Genomic DNA, 19,786 nt, shown 5'->3' with positions numbered 1-19,786 from the left:
TATCCGTAATATGACATTTGAAATGTCTCCATTCCTTTGGGGAGAGAAAAAGAGAGAGAGTGTGTTCAGAAACACAAACACACCCCGCAGAGCCCCAGGACAGCAACACAATTAGACCCAACCAAATCAAGAGACAAAAAATATATAATTACTTGACACATTGGAAAGAATTAACAAAAAAAACTGAGCAAACTAGAATGCTATTTGGCCCTAAACAGAGAGTACACACTTATTTCACTTGCTTTGGCAATGTAAACAAATGTTTCCCTTGCCAATAAAGCCCCTTAAATTGGAGAGAGAGAAGGCCAGTTTAGGTTGTGTTGTTGTCATGGAACCCTAAAGAGCAGAGATCAAAAAAAAAAAATCAATAGCAGCAGTTGCAAAACCCCCCTCCTTGTTCTCCAACCTCATTTCCCCCCCTCACTGTCTCATGGGCGTGACTCAACACCAGCGGCTCAACTGAAACTCTGCCCAGAAACCTCTTAGTATGTCAGTGAGCCAGACACAGCCCAGACCACCAAAGTCAAACACACAGGGTGGAAGAGAAGGAGAGCGAGTCAGAGACAGAGAGTTCTAGGCAAGTGATGAGAGCACAGTGACTACTTGTCATTTTCTCACTCATCTGGTGATGTCAGCAGAACTCAATCTACTAGACAGAAGCTTGACTGAGTTGATGGATACGGGTGCCATTTTCCTTCAGTAAAACAACCCTGAGAAACCCCAGAGAAGAAGAGAAGACGGACCTTTAACACACTTTTGAATAGACCGTTTAGATAGGGGCAGAGTTTCAGCCCTGGTCTAATCTTGTGCGTTGTGATTCTCATAGAAGAGATAGTGAGATTATTCTTCACCATGACAGGCAGACTGCATCTCCTGATTCTGGGTGAGTCCTTTTTGTAAACTGTTTACACAGAAGTCATGTTGCCATGGAGAAGGTTGTGTGTTTTTTAGAGAAAGCACTAAATCAGACAGTGTTTATGTTTGGTTGGGGATGGTTAGATGAAGAGTAAAGTAAAAGACATGTGGCTGTTGAAGAGGCAAATCCTAACTTGAATTGAATTTTCACTTAGTCTCCCATTGATATCAAAGCATAACTAAGTGTTAATTTGACTTAAATTAGAATTTGCCTGAAATGCTAACGTGCAAATTCATTGGCAGGTCATCATGATCAGGGTCCCACAGGAGGTCACTACAGGGTTGAACACCTCTCAGCTTAGCCTGCTCCAAGATCTGTTCTTACTGTCTTGACAACCCCTATGGTCATGGTCACATGCCAAACACAAACAGATCTGGGACCAGGCTACTCTCACAATGCATTAGACATAATTTCTCACATAAACTGAAACTACATTTAGGAACAACTGAAACATTTTATTAAGTAAAGCGGAATGTTGGAGTCAGTGGTGGAAAAAGTACCCAATTGTCATACTTAATGAAAATTAAAGGTACCTTTATAGAATATTACTCAAGTAAAAGTGAAAGTCACCCAGTAAAATACTACTTGAGTAAAAGTCTAAAAGTATTTGGTTTTAAATGTACTTAAGTATCAAAAGTAAATGTATATATCCTTTCAGATTCCTTATATTATGCAAACCAGACGGCACAATTTTCTTGTTTTAAAAATGTATGGTTAGCCAGGGAAACACTCCAACACTCAGACATCATGTACAAACAAAGCATTTGTCCTTAGTGAGTACGCCAGGCAGTAGGGATGACCAGGGATGTTCTCTTAATAAGGGTGTAAATTGGACCATTTTCCTGTCCTGAGAAGCATTCAAAATGCAATGAGTACTTTAGGGTGTGAAGGAAAATGTATGGAGTAAAAAGTACATTATTTTCTTTAGGAATGTAGTGAAGTAAAAGTAGTAAAAAATATACATAGTGAAGTACAGATTCACCAAAAATCTACTTAAGTAGTACTTTAAAGTATTTTTACTTAACTACTTTACACCACGTGCCATTGTGTGCGCAAAGGTTGGAATCCATTTAAAATCCTGTTAATAGCCTGTTGAAATTGTTGAGTTGTTCAGTTTATTGCAACTATTTTACATGTGGCTAATAGATCTGTCTTGCTTCCTTGTGGAATCCCTTTTACGGTATTAGCATTTATAACTTATTTCCAGTAAGTGGAAAATCAGCAAGTACTTTTTACTGGTTCATTGAGTAAGACAGAGCAATAGGGACACAGCTCTTAAAATGGAAACAATGACACTCATCAGAACTGAATGGAACCTAAAGGACAGACCATTGTCATAACACTGAATGACTTTTGGGGATCTGAGGACTAAAAGCCTGAAGGAGCACATTCAGAGGAATTAGCAGTAGACAGAGAGACCGCCAGAGAGAGACACTCTCCCTATTCTTCATCCTAGACTCTGTTCCTTGGCCTTTATTAACAGTGGTATCTATAATAGAGGTCGACCGATTAATCAGAATGGCCGATTAATTAGGGGCGATTTCAAGTTTTCATAACAATCGGTACTCTGCATTTTTGGACACCGATCATGGCCGATTACATTGCACTCCACGAGGAGACTGCGTGGCAGGCTGACTACTGATGCGGTGCCTGTTAATTTATCATTGAATCATAGCCTACTTCGCCAAACGGGTGATTTAACAAGCGCATTCGCAAAAAAAACACTGTCATTGCACCAATCTTTAATTTAAAGACCCTTGTGCCCTTCGGTCTCAACATAGACTTTGATCTCAAGCCATTCTTGTGATTATTGTGACTTTGCCATTGTAATTGTTTGTAAACTTGTGTAGTTAAATTAATCTATGATCGTATGCTGTCCATTTGTTGTTTGTATGTTCTTTGTATGACATTTTAATATTTGATTATTAACCAATGATATTAGGCCACTCTTGGCCATGATTACAGACACCTGTGTCTTTTAACACTATATAAACGAGTCATCCCACAGTGTTTGTGATTATACCCTGATGAAGACAGCTTGGCTGTCGAAACGTTGGTATTACATTTTTGCATCTGAGCTCCTAGAGTGTGCGATGATGAAAATTACAGGCTTCTCTCATCTTTTTAAGTGGGAGAACTTGCACAATTGGTGGCTGACTAAATACTTTTTTGCCCCACTGTAGGTCTCGTGTCTGAGCTGTTCAATTGCGACTTCACTTTGTCTCTGTACTGACGTTTTGCCTGTTTGAATGCCTTACAGAGGGCATAACTGGACTGTTTGTACTCAACTATATGCCCAGTCACGTTGCCATGGTCAAATGCGGTGGTTTTGCAAGAATGCTGCCATCTATCAACAGTCGTAATAGTCACAGTGGGAACAACATCCCCTATGCACATCATAATGAACTCAGTCACCGTGTCAGTGTATACATCAGTGTTATTCACAGAAGCAACCCAGAACATATCTCTGTCCGTGTGATCAAAACAATCTTGAAGCATGGATTCCAATTCGTCACACCAGCATTTAATAGTCCTTACCATGGCTACTTCCTGTTTTAGTTTCTGCCTATAGGAAGGGAGGAGCAGGATGTGGGGGTGGGAGGGCCTTGTAGCCATCCCGGAAGAGAGAGTAGCAATGGTTGAGAGTTTTTGAAACTCGCGTGACGCAGACGATGTGTTGATAAAACTTCAGTAGTGTTTTCCTCAGATTTACTTTATTAAAGTCCCCAGCTACAATAAATGCGTCCTCGGGATATGCGGTTTCCAGTCTGCACAAAGTCCAGTGTAGTTCCTTGAAAGCCGTCATGGTATCAGCTTGAGGGGGAATATACACGGTTGTGATGATGACCATAGAGAATTCTCTCTGGAGGTAATGCAGACTGCATTTGATTGTGAGGAATTCTAGGTCGGGTGAACAAAAGGACTTGAGTTCCTGTACATTACCACAATCCTACCATGAGTAGTTAATCATATACCTCTGCCTTTCTTTTTCCCGGAGAGTTCTTTATTCCTGTCTTCGCGATGTACAGCTGGCTGTATGGAAGGGGACAGTATGGAAGGAGATCCTCGCCCTAAACTTGTCTACTTTATTGTCCCGGGACTGAACATTAGCGAGTACTATACTCGGGAACAGTGGGTGGTATTAACGCCTCCACTGGCAGCATCTTGGAGCAGTCAATGGGATAAGTGGAATTGCCTTGGGGGGTAAAAACAAAGGATCAAAGTTACCGCCGCTCTAATATTCAAAAGTTATTTCTGGCTGTATGTAATAATGCAAAGGACGTTCTGAGCTAATAAGGTGAGAAATATCATAAAAAGGAGCCATGAACAGGGCGACCATGTCTATCAGCGCCATCTTGAAAGCTATGCAAGGGGAAATAGATTATAAGCCTTGAGAGGCAACTAAGGGTAGAATAATGACAAGCCATGATGTCAACTGTCACACTCTGGCAAAATAGTTATCTGTGGAGGGAAAACACGGTAGATCCATTCTGCTACTCAGTTCAATGGTAGCAGCTGGAAAGTTAGTGTCAGTCTGGTTGGCAGATGGAGTGGAAAAGGATAAATGGAGGGTTGTGAAGGGAGAGAACAAAGCTACTGTATCAGAGAACATTGTTTGACAGATGGTTCCTCAATGAAAAGTTACACTATTTAAAAAACGTTTTTTCTTAATATTTCTTACTAGTTAGAGTGAAACAGAGAGCACCATAAAAGTGGAACTTAAACAGTGCCTACACGTCATTTTAGAGGACTCTCTCTGTGACCACAACATTCCACACTACTGCTGCCTCTTCTCTCCACCCATTACCACAATGGACTGACTACCCATTTACTATCATACAGACTGAAGTGGTTTACAGTCAATGTCACACAGTCCCATGCCAGGTGATGGCTTCCTGTTAAAAATGGGTCTGAACCTCCGGACAGCCGTGTGCAATTCAGGGGTTATGATGGGCATATCCTGTGAGCACAGTTGCCGTAGGAACAATCTGCTGAAATCCAGATAGGGGGTATACCTTTTTGAACAGAGAGAGATAAACATTTTAAACCTTTTCAAATTATTGCTGCAATTGTCTGTGCCTGAAACCTCCCCAACTGATTAATGTTACAACCTTACAATCATAGTCAAAGGTTGGTTCTACAAAAGTAGTTTTGTCATGTACTTGTCAATATTACACATGTTCAGGGCACTCCCCCAATACCATTAATGTTCTGTGCTATCCAGAATCCTTGGGACGTCCCTACCATATTGAATTTGAAATGTAAGAAGGTAAGGGTGAAGGTTAGGCTAAGGTGAGGGTTAAGGTTAGGGATGGGCTTTAGGGTAGGGATGTTCCAAGTATCCAGGATAGCACTGACCATACGATAATGGGACAACTTATTGTAGAATCTGCCTGTTGCTTACTCTGCAGCTCTTCACCTTGCACTGCTGATGGAACATGCATCAGGCTGTCCTAAAGGATTCTCTAAAAATGGGAAAATTTGCATTGGTATGTACATGCCTGTCTTGTATTATATCTTCTATATGAAGTTGAAGTCGGAAGTTTACATACACTTACGTTGGAGTCATTAAAACTCGTTTTTCAACCACTCCATAAATTTCTTGTTAACAAACTATTGTTTTGGCAATCTACTTTGTGCATGACAAGTAATTTTTCCAACAATTGTTTACAGACAGATTATTTCACTTATAATTCACTGTATCACAATTCCAGTGGGTCAGAAGTTTACATACACTAAGTTGAATGTGCCTTTAAACAGCTTGGAAAATTCCAGAAAATGATGTCATGGCTTTAGAAGCTTCTGATCTGAGTCAATTGAAGGTGTACCTGTGGATGTATTTCAAGGCCTACCTTCAAACTCAGTGCCTCTTTGCTTGACATCATGGGAAAATCAAAAGAAATCATCCAAGACCTCAGAAAAAAACTTGTAGACGTCCACAAATCTGGTTCATCCTTGGGAGCAATTTCTAAAAGCCTGAAGGTACCACGTTACTCTGTACAAACAATAGTACGCAAGTATAAACACCATGGGATCACGTAGCCGTCATACTTCTCATGAAGGAGACGCGTTCTGTCTCCTAGAGATGAACGTACTTCGGTGTGAAAAATGCAAATCAATCCCAGAACAACAGCAAATGACCTTGTGAAGAGGCTGGAGGAAAAAGGTACAAAAGTATCTATATCCACAGTAAAAATGAGTCCTATATCGGCATACCCTGAAAGGCCGCTCAGCAAGGAAGAAGCCACTGCTCCAAAACCGCCATAAAAAAGCCAGACTGCCATTTGCAACTGCACATGGGGACAAACATCGTACTCTTTGGAGAAATGTCCTCTGGTCTGATGAAACAAAAATAGAACTGTTTGGCCATAATGACCATCGTTATGTTTGGAGGAAAAAGGGGGAGGCTTACAAGCCAAAGATCACCATCCCAACCGTGAAGCACGGGGGTGGCAGCATCATGTTGGGGGGGTGCTTTGCTGCAGGAGGGACTGGTGCACTTCCCAAAATAGATGGCATCATGAGGTAGGAAAATTATGTGGATATAATGAAGCAACATCTCAAGACATCAGTCAGGAAGTTAAAACTTGGTTGTAAATGGGTCTTCCAAATGGACAATAACCCCAAGCATACTTCCAAAGTTGTGGCAAAGTGGCTTAAGGACAACAAAGTCAAGGTATTGGAGTGGCCATCACAAAGTCCTGACCTCAATCCCATAGAAAATTTGTGGGCAGAATTGAAAAAGCGTGTGCGAGCAAGAAGGCCTACAAACCTGACTCAGTTACACCAGCTCTGTCAGGAGGAATGGGCCAAAATTCCCCCAACTTATTGTGGGAAGCTTGTGGAAGGCTACCCGAAACGTTTGACCCAAGTTAAACAATTTTAAAGGCAACTCTACCAAATAGTAATTGAGTGTATGTAAACTTCTGACCCACTGGGAATGTGATGTAAGAAACAAAAGCTGAAATAAATCATTCTCAACTATTATTCTGACATTTCACATTCTTAAAATAAAGTGGTGATCCTAACTGACCTAAGACAGGGAATTTTTAATTGGATTAAATGTCAGGAATTGTGAAAAACTGAGTTTAAATGTATTTTGCTAAGGTGTATTTAAACTTCCGACTTCAACTGTATATCTCTCTTATATTTTGAATGACCATTCCCATTCCCCAACCATTCTACCTCTCTTCACACTTTCTCAATGCCTCTGTCTTTGACCCCAGATGAGAATGAGTGTAATCCTCCTAGTGAGGACTATAACAATGACACTGAAACACCACATATCTGTGGTAAGAATGCAGCATGCATCAACACCAATGGAAGCTTCTACTGTCAATGTGGTCTTGGGTTCAGATCATCATCACTGCGGATGAACTTCACAGCTGACTCACCTGAAAATTGTATAGGTAAACAACTCTCTTTTTTAGTTACCTTAAAGCATTTACATACATTGCAGTCCTGGCCAGAGATCACAGCACTGCTGCAATTTTGGAATCCATACACTTATTCGCTATAGTGACTATACTGTACTGAACAAAATATAAACGCAACATGCAACAATTTAAAATATTTTACTGAGTTACAGTTTATATAAGGAAATCAATCAATTGAAATAAATAAATTAGGCCATTATCTATGGATTTCACATGACTAGGAATACAGATATGCATCTGTTGGTCACAGATACCTTAACAAAAAGGTAGGGGTGTGGATCAGAAAACCAGTCAGTATCTGGTGTGACCACCATTTGCCTCATGTAGCACAACACATCTCTTTCGCATAGAGTTGATCAGGCTGTTGATTGTGGCCTGTGGAATGTTGCTGGATATTGACGGGAACTAGAACACACTGTTGTACATGTCGATCCAGAGCATTCCAAACATGCTCAACATGTCTGGTGAGTATGCAGGCCATGAAAGAACTGGGACAGCTTCAAGGAATTGTGTACAGATCCTTGCGACATTGGGCTGTGCATTATCATGCTGAAACATGAGGTGATGGCGGCAGATGATGGCGGCTGATGAATGGCACGTCAATGGGTCTCTGGATCTCGTCACAGTATCGCTGTGCATTAAAATTGTCATAGATGAAATGCAATTGTGTTCGTTGTCCGTAGCTTATGCCTCCCCATACAATAACTCCACCGCCACCTCTGTTCACAATGTTTACATCAGCAAACCACTCGCCCACACAACGCCACACATTCTCTGGCAACAGCTCTGGTGGACATTCCTGAAGTCAATTGCACGCTCCCCCAAAACTTGAGAAATCTGTGGCATTGTGTTGTGTGACAAAACTGCACATTTAGGAGTGGCCTTTTATTGTCCGCAGTACAAGGTGCACCTGTGTAATGATCATGCTGTATAATCGGCTTCTTGATATGCCAGATTATCTAGGCAAAGGAGAAATGCTCACTAACAAGGATGTAAACAAATGTGTACGCAACATTTCAGCTCATGAAACATGGGATCAACACTTTACAGGTTGCATTTATATTTTTGTTCAGTGTATATCCTACGTTTGCATTTGAGGTGTGACTGACTATTCCTTTCTCTGTGCCTCAAGACATCAACGAGTGTTTGGAGAATAAGGACACCTGTGGTCCCAATGCCGAGTGTAACAATACATTAGGGTCCTACTCCTGCATCTGCAATGAGGGGTTTGTCACCAGTACTGGAGTGGATATATTTATATTTGGCCAAGGAGTCACGTGTGAAGGTAAGATACCAAAGAGAACTGGTAATAACACTAAATATCAAAAGATGTGTACAGTACATCCAGAGAGCATATCAGGCATATACAGGATGTCATCCTGTATGAAATGGTGAGAGTTTCCTTTTCCTAATGGTCATTTTTACCCACATGTAGATAGAAACGAGTGTGTGGACAACACAACAATTTGCGGGAAGCATACTCAGTGCATCAACACATCAGGCAACTACTCCTGTGTCTGCAATCCAGGGTTTGGCCTGAAGTCTGGCAAAGCTCAAGTCACAGGGAATAGAGAATCATGTGAGGAAATAACAGATCAGAAAGCCACCACAGACCAGACTGCAACCACAGACAGTGAGGATGCTCAAGGTGCTAAAGGTATGGGAGGAATTGTATTATCACCCTGGATGGGTTTTCTAGAAATCCTGGTTGGAGGCCTCCAGATTTCCTGCTAATTCCAGGAATCTTCCAACTGGGATTTGGGAAAAACCTGGGCATTTTGAGAAAGTTCAATAATGTTTTATCTATACCCCTTGATGTATTTTGCTCAATTGCTCCTCTTCCTCATGAAGCACCAGATACTTTCTTTATGACCAAAATGTGTAATTGATATTATGTGAATTGATCGGTTTTAGGTAGATCTGAACATCTTGTGAAAATGTCACCTGTGCTTTCTGTCATTCCTTTGTAGACTTGTGTAAAATGAATAAGTTTATCTGTGGAGGGAATGGAACGTGCCATAATGCCACCAACAGTGGCCATCGGTGTGCGTGCCATGCAGGATTCACCAACTACGGAGACCCGCAGGGGAGATGTACTGGTGAGAATTACATTTATAGATCATCATTCTCATTGAGATGGAGCTGTTTCAACATTCAAATTGCAATACTTCCACTGCATGATCAAGTTGTCATCACTTAATTTCATTGTCATCAATAGTTTCATCAATAGTTTCATTTAAGATGCCTTTTTCACTCATCTCTTCTCTTTCCACAGAGTTGAACTGTGACACGTTTGCGAGCGAGAAGCATCTTAAGATGGTAAGCCACATGAGTATAGTGTAATGATTCACACATGCAGGTATCTGCAGAACAATATACAGACTAACTTCCTCCTCTCTCTACTCATCCCTCATTCTCAGGTCATCCCAGGTCTGCAGGATGTTGTAGCCCTGATGAGGACCAGTTGTCTGAAGTTGAATGAGAGTAATACAGCAGAACAAGTCGATGGAGAGGCCCTGCTAGAGGTACTACTGCTTATTTATATATTTATATTTGAGGCCCTTATTTATATTTGAGGCCCTTACTTATATTTGAGGCCCTTACTTATATTTATATTATAACCCAGGCATCCATCATAGAGGTTGACATATGCAGGTTCAGCCCACACACATTAAGGAAAGGATACATGCAGGGAAACAATGACTGATGGTACTTCTAACTTATAATGGAAACTAGCCTCCTTTCGCTGTATGACTTCTAAACATAGCATTGTGGTTAGTGTATGCCAAATATATAGTCATGTACCCGGCACAGCCAGAAGAGGACTGGTCATAGCCTGGTTCCTCTCTAGGATTATTCCTAGGTTTGGGCCTTTATAGGGAGTTTTTCCTAGCCACCGTGCTTCTACACCTGCATTGCTTGCTGTTTGGGGTTTTAGGCTGGGTTTCTGTACAGCACTTTGAGATATCAGCTGATGGGCCATATAAATACATTTGATTTGATTTGATTTGATGTACATTTCGGAATTGGCCCTGACCCTGCTGTATATAACATTCTTCTTCTTCTTCTCTTCTTCTCTTATTTCTTGTGTTTTATTTCATTGATTTATTTGATCAGTTCTACTATTTTGATATTGAATACTGCAATGTTGCGTAGGGCTTGCAAGTTAAGAATGTCACTGTACTTGTGCATGAGACAAATAAAAGTTTCAGCCTCTCTGACTGTGTCTATGTACCCCTCCTCCCCCACCTCTCTCTGTCTCTGTAGACTCTGTTGTCTGCTATAGACAGGCTCCTGTCTGGCGGGCCTCTGAAAAATAACAAGGAAGTGAGTGTCTTGCTGGACCTGGTAGAGACTGCTCTGAGAATTATAGGACCTCTGCTGAAACACCCCGAGACCAGGAGGTTCCAAATTCATACCGGTAGGAGAACATCCTGAACTCAGCCATGAGTCCAGACAACATAAACTCAGCCATGATTGTTTGGCTTTTGAAGCCACCTAACGGAAGACAAGTTGTTGTAACTTCCTTCGTAGAATATGTTCATTTGTCACATTTCATTGCATAATTTCCTGCGCACAAGTCTGCCTTTCTAACAGATAACCATTCTGAGAGTTGTAACATCTCACCTACTGTAGGCCTGTTTGTGAAGATGTGAATGTATTTGCTTCCAGAGGTGGAGCTGTTGGTGCAGAGAAATGCCTCCTCACCCCAGGGGCCCCTCACCTTGTCCTCTACACACGCTCAGCTAGACAGCCACTGGGAGACTGCTGCTGGAGACACCTCCTACCCAGGTTACCATCTTCATCATCTTTATCTTCATGATCAGCTTCAACACTGCCATCATAATCCCACCACAATCATCAGAACCAATCTTTATAATGTAATGATATAATGTGAAATGAATGTACACAGTGTACAAACTCCTAGACTTAAACATTTGCTTTCTCAGGATTTGCAACGGTGTCCCTGCTCAGCTATAAGGGTCTGGAGAAATCCACCAACCATTCCTTCTCAGGGCTGCAGGCACAGGAGGGCCACAGCTTTCAGATCAACTCCAAAGTGGTGACGGCCACCATGAGTAACAAGGACACATCCTTTCTCAAGGAGCCAGTCACATTCACCTTCTCCCATTTGAAGGAGGTGAGGAGCAAAAGCATTACCCCTCTATCCCATTATTATGGTCTATGTGAATGTGGCAGTATCAAATCTTCTTCATAAGCTGAAATATATTTCAAGATCTATGCAGACATCTGAGTGAACCTGCTTTGCTTTTTCTGGGATGGTCACTATGTGAAGTGTCCTGGAGTAACATAGTTTTTCTACTTCTCTTCTATGGTAATTATGAATGTTGTCTCCCAGTCAGATGAAGGGAACTACACCTGTGTGTACTGGGATGAGTTGGGAGAAGGGACCTGGTCTGATCGAGGCTGTTTCCTGGTGCAGTCCAATGCCACCCACACTGTATGCTCCTGCTACCATCTCAGCAGTTTTGCTGTTCTTATGTCTCTCTATGAGTTCAAGGTGAGGGGGATTTCTCTCTTAGTCTAGCTGTACTTCTGTTGTAAGATAGAGCAGGAACAATGCCTTTTCTAATAGTTTCATTTCACTTTCTATGTAATTGTGCAACAGGAGATCGTTTGGCTTTTAAAAAGCTTGCATTCGTTTGAGAACAGTGAATCCATGAAGATTTTTTTCTGTTTTAAATTAGTTCTGTGTCTTGCCTGGCTAGATAGTGCTCCATTATTATTTCTCCAGGGGTATGTTGTCTATATTATTAAGACACATGCATGAAAGTTGTCAGTCACTGTGACTCACAGGAGGTTGGTGACACATTAACTGGGCCTCGTGGTAATGGAGTGGAATAAGTGGAATGGTATCAAATACATCAAACATATGGTTTCCATTTACTCCATTCCAGCCTTTATCATGAGCCATCCTCCCCTCAGCAGCCTCCACTGCTGTGACTATATGTTGACGCGTCTTCGCCTCTATTCCTCCCTCCAGGACACATTCCAGCTGCAGCTGATCACCTGGGTGGGCCTGTCCCTGTCCCTGCTGTGTCTCTTCATCTGCATCCTCACCTTCTCCCTGATCCGCTCCATCCGGAGCACCCGCAATACCATCCACCTCCACCTCTGCCTCAGCCTCTTCATCGCCAACCTGATCTTCCTCGTCGGCATCTCACGCACCGAGAGCCAGGTAAGCTTGCATCCAACCAATCACATACGCTCTGCCCTCGAGGCAGAATTGCCCTCGGGAACAAGATTGAATAAGGAAAACTCCACTGAGCTTTTCTGGGCGTGGGAGGTCAGAGGATGTGACAATGTGTGTAACATTTACATGTGGCGTACGTACTCTGTCTATGTGGGTGGTGAGAACAATGTTTTAGTAGGAAGAAATGTTAATGTATGCAACGATTGTGTGTTCAGTTGTGGGTAACTTATTGTATTGTGAACCTTATCACTATCTACAGTATATGTCATTTCGTTTTCTCGATCACTCTCACCCCTTTATTTCCTTTCTCTTCATCCCTCTCTTCCTCAGGCTGGTTGTGCGGTGGTGGCTGGGCTGCTTCACTTCTTCTTCCTGTCAGTATTCTGCTGGATGTGTCTGGAGGGAGTGCAGCTCTTCAGGATGGTGGTCCTGGTCTTCAACACCACCTTCAGGCCCCTCTACATGATGGCGGGGGGCTACGGCGTTCCTGCTGTCATCGTCGCCATCTCTGCCCTCGCCAACGCCAAAGGATACGGAACCGAGCGACAGTGAGTGACCACTACATTGATCCCTGACAGTGTCATCTCCTGACTGGATTCCCTATCTATATATATTTGTCTGGCTCTCTGTCCTTCTCTGTTGTGTACTATAGAGATCAGGTATTCATGTGTCTTCATGTGTGCATTGTGTGTTTTAGCTGCTGGCTCAACCTTGAGGATGGATTCATCTGGAGCTTCTTTGGCCCTGTCTGTATCATCATCATGGTGCGTATCACAGATGAAAGGTGGAATAGTTTCATCACTCCTACTTACAATGTTTTGTGTCATGTTAGAGTTCTACTTATCTCCCTCTCCCCTCCTAGGTGAATGTGTTTTTCTTCCTCATCACAGTGTGGAAGTTGGCCCAGAAGTTCTCCAGCCTGAACCCTGACCTTGACAAACTCCGCAAAATCAAGTGAGCCGGCAAAGAAACGGACGTTCTCACACAGGCTGCGTTATAGCCCATAACAAAGGACCACTGTTTTTCCTGGCCAGAACATGTGGGAAAAAAACAGGCCTTACTATAAAATTACATGTTGTGACCCAGGCTCTCGATCTAACTTTGTGTGTTTGTCGTCTCCTGCAGGGCATTCACCATAACTGCAGTGGCTCAGCTGTGTGTGCTGGGCACCATGTGGATCTTTGGCTGTTTCCAGTTTGAGGAAAGCACGCTGGCCATGTCGTACCTGTTCACCATCCTCAACAGTCTGCAGGGGGTCCTAGTGTTCCTCATGCACTGCCTGCTCTCTAAACAGGTACGTCACGACTCAAGACTCTGTCAATCAGGGTCCTTGAAGCAGTTCTAATATGGACATCGTACAGATGAGTCCAAACTGTTGGGCTTGGTGGGATGAAATGTAATCTCAGTAGTGGGCCGCGAACCAAAAAACTTGAAATAACATTGTTCATCAATACATAAGATCATTCTGGAAGCTTCTGGCAGTCCAAATCAAATGTCAAGGACCAAGTCAAAGACCCTCCCCCTAACAAAAGCCTAGGGGGAGTGATTCAGAATTGTATAAATAGTCCCCATGTAGGGCCTACAGTTAAGGGTAGGCGAATATGTGCTTGTTGGACTCATAACAACTATGGTGGATAATTAAGATGATGCATAAAAGCTGTTTCCCATTGAAATAAATGGTCAAGGTTCTGTCTATGTAAATGACCCTCTCTCTCATGAGCATGCTGAACGCCTACATACAGAGACAGGAACAATGCAGGAATGAACAGCTGGTTCTGGTCTACTTATTCCCTTCCTCCCACCCCTGCTCGACCAGCTTTCTCTACCGTCTTTGCTCATAGTGCTCTCTTTTGCACCTTGTAGGTGAGAGAGGAGTATGGCAAGATCCTGGACAGCATCTGTGCACTGCAGAAGACGAAGTACTCAGAGTTTTCCTCCAGCCAGTCAAGCAACAGCAAATCACAGGTATTATCTCTTACTAATTGAGTAGCCAATATCTAAAAGAGCAGAAAGTCCTTTAATGTGATGTAAGTACATGTCCTCCAACACTGTTGAATTTGAGTGACAGCGAACACGAGGAAAAGTTCTGCATAAAAGTTCTGCATAAAAGTTCTGCGAGTAAAAGTTATACCATATTTATTGTTTACAGGAAAGTCATTAAGTATATTCTGACGAACTGCCTATGGAAAAGAATGGGATGGTAAAATCTATTTCTGTCATGTACTAAGAAATTCTAGATCTTGAGGTGTAATACGTTTTAATAGATCCTCAAGGAAGATGGATTGCTTTGATTATACTACTTGATGATAAACAGATAGCTCATACATTTATATGGACCGAATAATGACCATCCAAACTTCTTTGAAAATATTTATATTAATCTAATTAGATACAAATAACACTTAGAGTTTTAAGTAAGTCAGTAGACTGTAAAGGAAATCATACTACCAACTATCACCCTCTGGTGCTCATAGAGATGATGAATATTATGGGCACGTTGGAATTGACTGACATTGGCTCAGAAACCCGGATCTCGTAAGATAGACTTGGAGGAGGCTTATTCAAGCTAGTACTGCAGAAGAACTGAATAATCTATACACAACGTAAAAGGAGTTTCAGGAACTTATTCATGAGAAAATCGTGTTTAACTTATCTAAAAAACTGAGCAAATTGGATGGAGAATGGCAAAAAATGCACACAATTTTTCCTAAACCTTCAATATAGAAACACAACCAAAAATAACCTAAGGAAAAAGTTACAAAGATGGATAAATTCTTATCTCACCAAAAGGATAAACATATTTTATACAAGCTCTTGTCAAGTTCCTCAAACCTCATTTGACAATGAGTTTTGTTATATCTTTCTCCCCAAAAAATCATGTTAAACTATTTCAGACACCAAAAAAATATTGTGAAGGCCTTAATTACACAAGACAATCTATGGTTGGCACTTGACTCTTTCAGATGGGAAAAACCTCTGACCTTGATGGCATTCCAATAGACATATATTCAACTTTTTATGAACTACTGAAAGATCCACTACTATTATGTTTAAATTAATCATATATTAATTGCCACCTGTCGGACACAGAAAGAGTGAATGATCACTCTCTTACTGAAGCAGGAGCCAGGAAGGCAGTACAAAGCAGTATCTTTTAAAAAAATGCAAAAAAATGTTTTGAATTAAAAATGTCCTACGGCGGGAATGCAGGGAAACCAGGTCTAATCTTTATAGCAGATTTTGAGAAAGCCCTTTATCCTGTCTAGAATCTGTGTAAGTGCCTGGATTTTTTTGTTTGTTGCAGAATCTCTCATAAGATGGGTAAAAGTAATGTACAACAATTCTTCATGCAAAATAATAAATAAGTTACTTCTCTGAGAATGTTGAATAGTCAAGAGGAGTAAAACAATGTGCCCTCTGTCACAACTTATTTGTTATAGCCATTGAACTGTTAGCTGTAAAAATCTGACCTAGTGATATCATTAAAGCTGCACTGCAGAAATCGCTCCCCCATTTCTTGGTTGCTAAAATTCTAATTTTAGTATGTGACAAAACAAGCACATAGTGTAGGACATCCTTGAGCCATCTAATCCACTGTGATATATGTTCCATTACCAAATATATTGTACTTTCAGCTGGTGTACAAAACTGAAATTAAAAGACACAAAAACTAAACTTAAGAATGGGAAGCATAGAAATAGCTCACAGAACAGATGTACCGCTTCTTAGAGTTGCGAGAATTTAATGAGAATGACAGGTCGATAACTCACTTTTTTGTGAATTTGGTCCCCCAAAAAGTTACATATTGCCGCTTTAAGGGGCAAAACATTTATGAATTAGAGACAAAAGTATCAATGTACGCCAATGATTCAAGATTTTCTTGAGTCCTCAATCTTGAACCTTCATCCTTATTGAGGACCTGGATAGTTTCTCTGGGCCAAACTCACCTATGATCAGTGTATTATATTAGTGATTGGGTCTCTAAACTTGAACTTTGCCATGTGGCCTCCGGATTTAAATGGGTGGACGGTGAAGTTTGTGCTTGGTGTACACATACCAAAAGTTGTACGGTGTACACATACCAGAAAAGTTTAACGATCTTGGAACTCTTAACTTCGATAGAAAACAAAATAGATATGATCCTTAAATCTTAGAGAGGGAAACACCTGTCCATCTACGGGAAAGTTACCCTGATTCATTCTCTATTGATATCTCAGTTTATATATTTACTAATGGCTTCAGGAGGATCCTTTTTCAAGTCATGCGAGAAAAAAATGTTTAATTTTAATGGCAAACCTGATAAAGTTATATTTCTATAATGAACATGAGTTTGGATATTAAGGCATTAAACCTCTCTCTTAAAGCCTCTATTACACCAAAATGATATCTAAATCCAAACTGGTTTTCCAGATGGAAAGGCACATCCAATGTCATAAGTGAGCTTTTTTTTTAATGCATGCTCAAGGTCTGTTTTTTTTGTCTTATTTCTTGTTTGTTTCACAAATAAAATATTTTGCATCATCAAAGTGCTAGGCACGTTGTGTAAATCAAATGATACAAACCCCCAAACTAGGAAAAATGCCAGGGGGGTGAATACTTTCACAAACCACTGTTTGTCAAGTCATATCGCTGTTCAGATGGACCTACAAACTGTACTGTTAGGAGATCTGAAAAACCACGATAAATCGATGGGAAATATGATTACACTCTTCGGTAAAGTATTTATCTTTAGAGTAATCTTGGTAGAAAGGGTACAAATAGAGAGGTTCAAGACCCATCACAGTAAAATAGAAGGATGTATTGCAATAGGAAATAGTCAAATGGTATTGTACTAGGAAAGATGGGTTAGTCTGTGGACAATGGAGGGTTGGAATTAAGATTAGAGTGTACTGTATATGTGAGCGAAGATAGCTGTGAGTAGCAGTAGAATAAGTATTGTTGGCCGTTACTTTTCTCCAATCAGGGGAGGATTGATAGTGCTGAAAAAATACAATAATAAATCAAATCAAATCAAATTTTATTTATAATAATAATAATAATAATAATAGGGGGATTAGAAATTAGACACATTTGCTTGATAGAACCCATAATGTGTAATATTATTAAGGCTGATCTGCAAGTTAAAGTTCTGCATAAAATATTACATTTACTGTATTATACAAAGGAAATAAGCATATTTAGAATATTTAGATACAAGTCAAATGTGCAAACATCCAAACTTCAGAGTACTTCAATCTCAATTTCTCAGAGGGCACCCTCTTATCAGGTTAACGGCCAATTTGGAACATTTGTTTTACAGCGTATTGTAAAATTCTCACTTCTTTCCCCATCCAGAGACATCTTTAATGAATCAGTCCATTAATTTAATTGCTAATCATTACTGACCATGGTTTGGGACATCATGTTCAGGCCTGAGCAAAGGTGTGATCAGTCTAGTCATTTCCTTCAAGTGAGATTGTTCAAAGGCAATTTTAAAAAACCTTTCAAAGCACAACAAAGGAGGAAAAGAACTGTCATTTTTGATGATTTCCATAAAATAGGCAAACGTGTGATTCTGGGCCAGAGCTGAAGCTCCCTAAAGATAATGAGGTGGGTGAGGAAGGTGTTAAGTGAAGCATTTTGTCTGGAAGGTGAAAGAGAGAGACAGCAGAGCCACTTGTGCATTAATAATGAAGGACTGTGATGAGAGTCTGATCAAAAAGCAACTGATTGATGTTGTTATCTGTCTTTGCCCTCTCTCTGTCTGTGTCCCCCAGACATCCAAGAGCGCACAGAACACGAGAGAGTCTCAGATCTAGGGGGCTGGACGCTGGTTGCTGGACATGAACGCATGATGCCTGACCTCGTGACCTCCTAGCAACACCTGGGAGTTTTATAAAACCATAATCACCCTGGTTTAATGACAGGCATAAGTTAATGCTTGCCTGGTCCGAGATCTGTTTGTGCTGTCTTGCCAAAAGAGCTCAAAAGGACCAGGATAGATTGATGGGATGGTTGATGTCCGTTTTTTTTGTGACAACTTTATTTCGCTTTAAGCAGTATTGTGCACATTTTTTAAAGATTCTGTAAATATTACTGTACTTTTTTGTTGGGCTGGCCTGGATATTATTTTAAGCTAACTCCAAAGAGTAACGATAAAAAAGTTATTTATTGGTTTACACTGATTTTCCTATTCACAGTTTCATGTGTCTTTTTCCAACCTTGAAATTCTTTGGATTATATAATGCTGATGAGAAACCCCCCTCCTACTGTAGAAGAGTGGACTAGTCCTGCATGGTTTAACCAGGGACAACTGGATTATTACATTATACATTATCCAAGTACTTTCTCTGATCGTAAAATACATAAACAGATGAAAGCAACAAAATATAAAAAATTGTCATAAACTATCATGGTTTTATTTAAAGAATTATTGTTTAAAACAACCATCAAAGGTCGAGTTGTGAGAGTCAGATTGAAATCATGTCAGATTGAAATGTATATTTTGTGTATATAGTTTTATAATTGTATCTCAATTTTAAAAGAGATCAACCAAAAAATGTACAAGAATCATGATCATGACTGTTATTGTTTCTAGTAAGGTGTGCATCCTGTCAAATAAGGACAAATGAAAATCATTGTAAATATTTTCTTTGTAAAGATCATTTGTATGATTGTTTTTTTTTTACTGGGAAATGGCATGCTTTTACCACTGTACTGTAACTTCTCTGATTTAGACTTTATTTGCCATGCAATATTTTAATTCAATAAAATATGAAAATATTTTGTATCTGTGTAGCTTGATATTATTTAGTTAAATGTGGTTCAAGATACTCTATATCTAAGAAATGTTTTGTCTCTGTTTTAGATTAAGGCAGATGTGTAGTCTACGTGTAGTCTACCTGAATCTGATGTGGAATTGTTTTGAAAAGGTTTCTGATTGGTTCAGAACTGTTTGTTTTAGTACAGACGCCAAACTCTGAATGGGTGGGGATAGAGTCTCCATCAGATTGCATCTTCTGAGATGAGGGACAAACTGACAAAGGTCATTTCAGCAGGTTATTTAGAGCCTCAACGGGTTTGCGAGTCAGAGTCACACGGTATAAAAACAGGAAATTAGAAATGTTCGTCTTGAAGTACCTTGATTTATTATAATTGCTTATAAACAGTCACCTCAAATTATTGGAAACCTTGATAAAGACGAGGAAAACAGATTTTATAAAATAAATAATACAAATA

General features: G+C 40.5%; 1 protein-coding gene across 1 annotated transcript; it reads left to right on the top strand.

Moving 5' to 3' along the window:
• The first annotated feature begins 476 nt into the window (after positions 1 to 476).
• LOC112259050 (adhesion G protein-coupled receptor E5) lies at positions 477 to 19,335 on the top strand. Its single transcript, XM_024433816.2, has 19 exons — positions 477 to 883; positions 5,329 to 5,406; positions 7,144 to 7,326; positions 8,486 to 8,638; positions 8,789 to 9,010; positions 9,324 to 9,452; positions 9,629 to 9,672; positions 9,774 to 9,878; positions 10,621 to 10,774; positions 11,026 to 11,145; positions 11,304 to 11,494; positions 11,714 to 11,875; positions 12,359 to 12,553; positions 12,899 to 13,116; positions 13,266 to 13,332; positions 13,431 to 13,522; positions 13,694 to 13,862; positions 14,432 to 14,533; positions 18,325 to 19,335. The coding sequence occupies exons 1-19, from the start codon at positions 853 to 855 to the stop codon at positions 18,364 to 18,366; spliced, it is 2,457 nt and encodes an 818-aa protein (XP_024289584.2). The 5' UTR covers positions 477 to 852; the 3' UTR covers positions 18,367 to 19,335.
• Positions 19,336 to 19,786: the final 451 nt, after the last annotated feature.

This window comes from Oncorhynchus tshawytscha, unplaced genomic scaffold (assembly GCF_018296145.1).
Source record: "Oncorhynchus tshawytscha isolate Ot180627B unplaced genomic scaffold, Otsh_v2.0 Un_contig_2394_pilon_pilon, whole genome shotgun sequence".
NCBI classification, from domain to species: Eukaryota; Metazoa; Chordata; class Actinopteri; order Salmoniformes; family Salmonidae; genus Oncorhynchus; species Oncorhynchus tshawytscha.
Note: the sequence above shows the minus strand (reverse complement) of the source record. Positions and strands in the feature narration are given on the sequence as shown.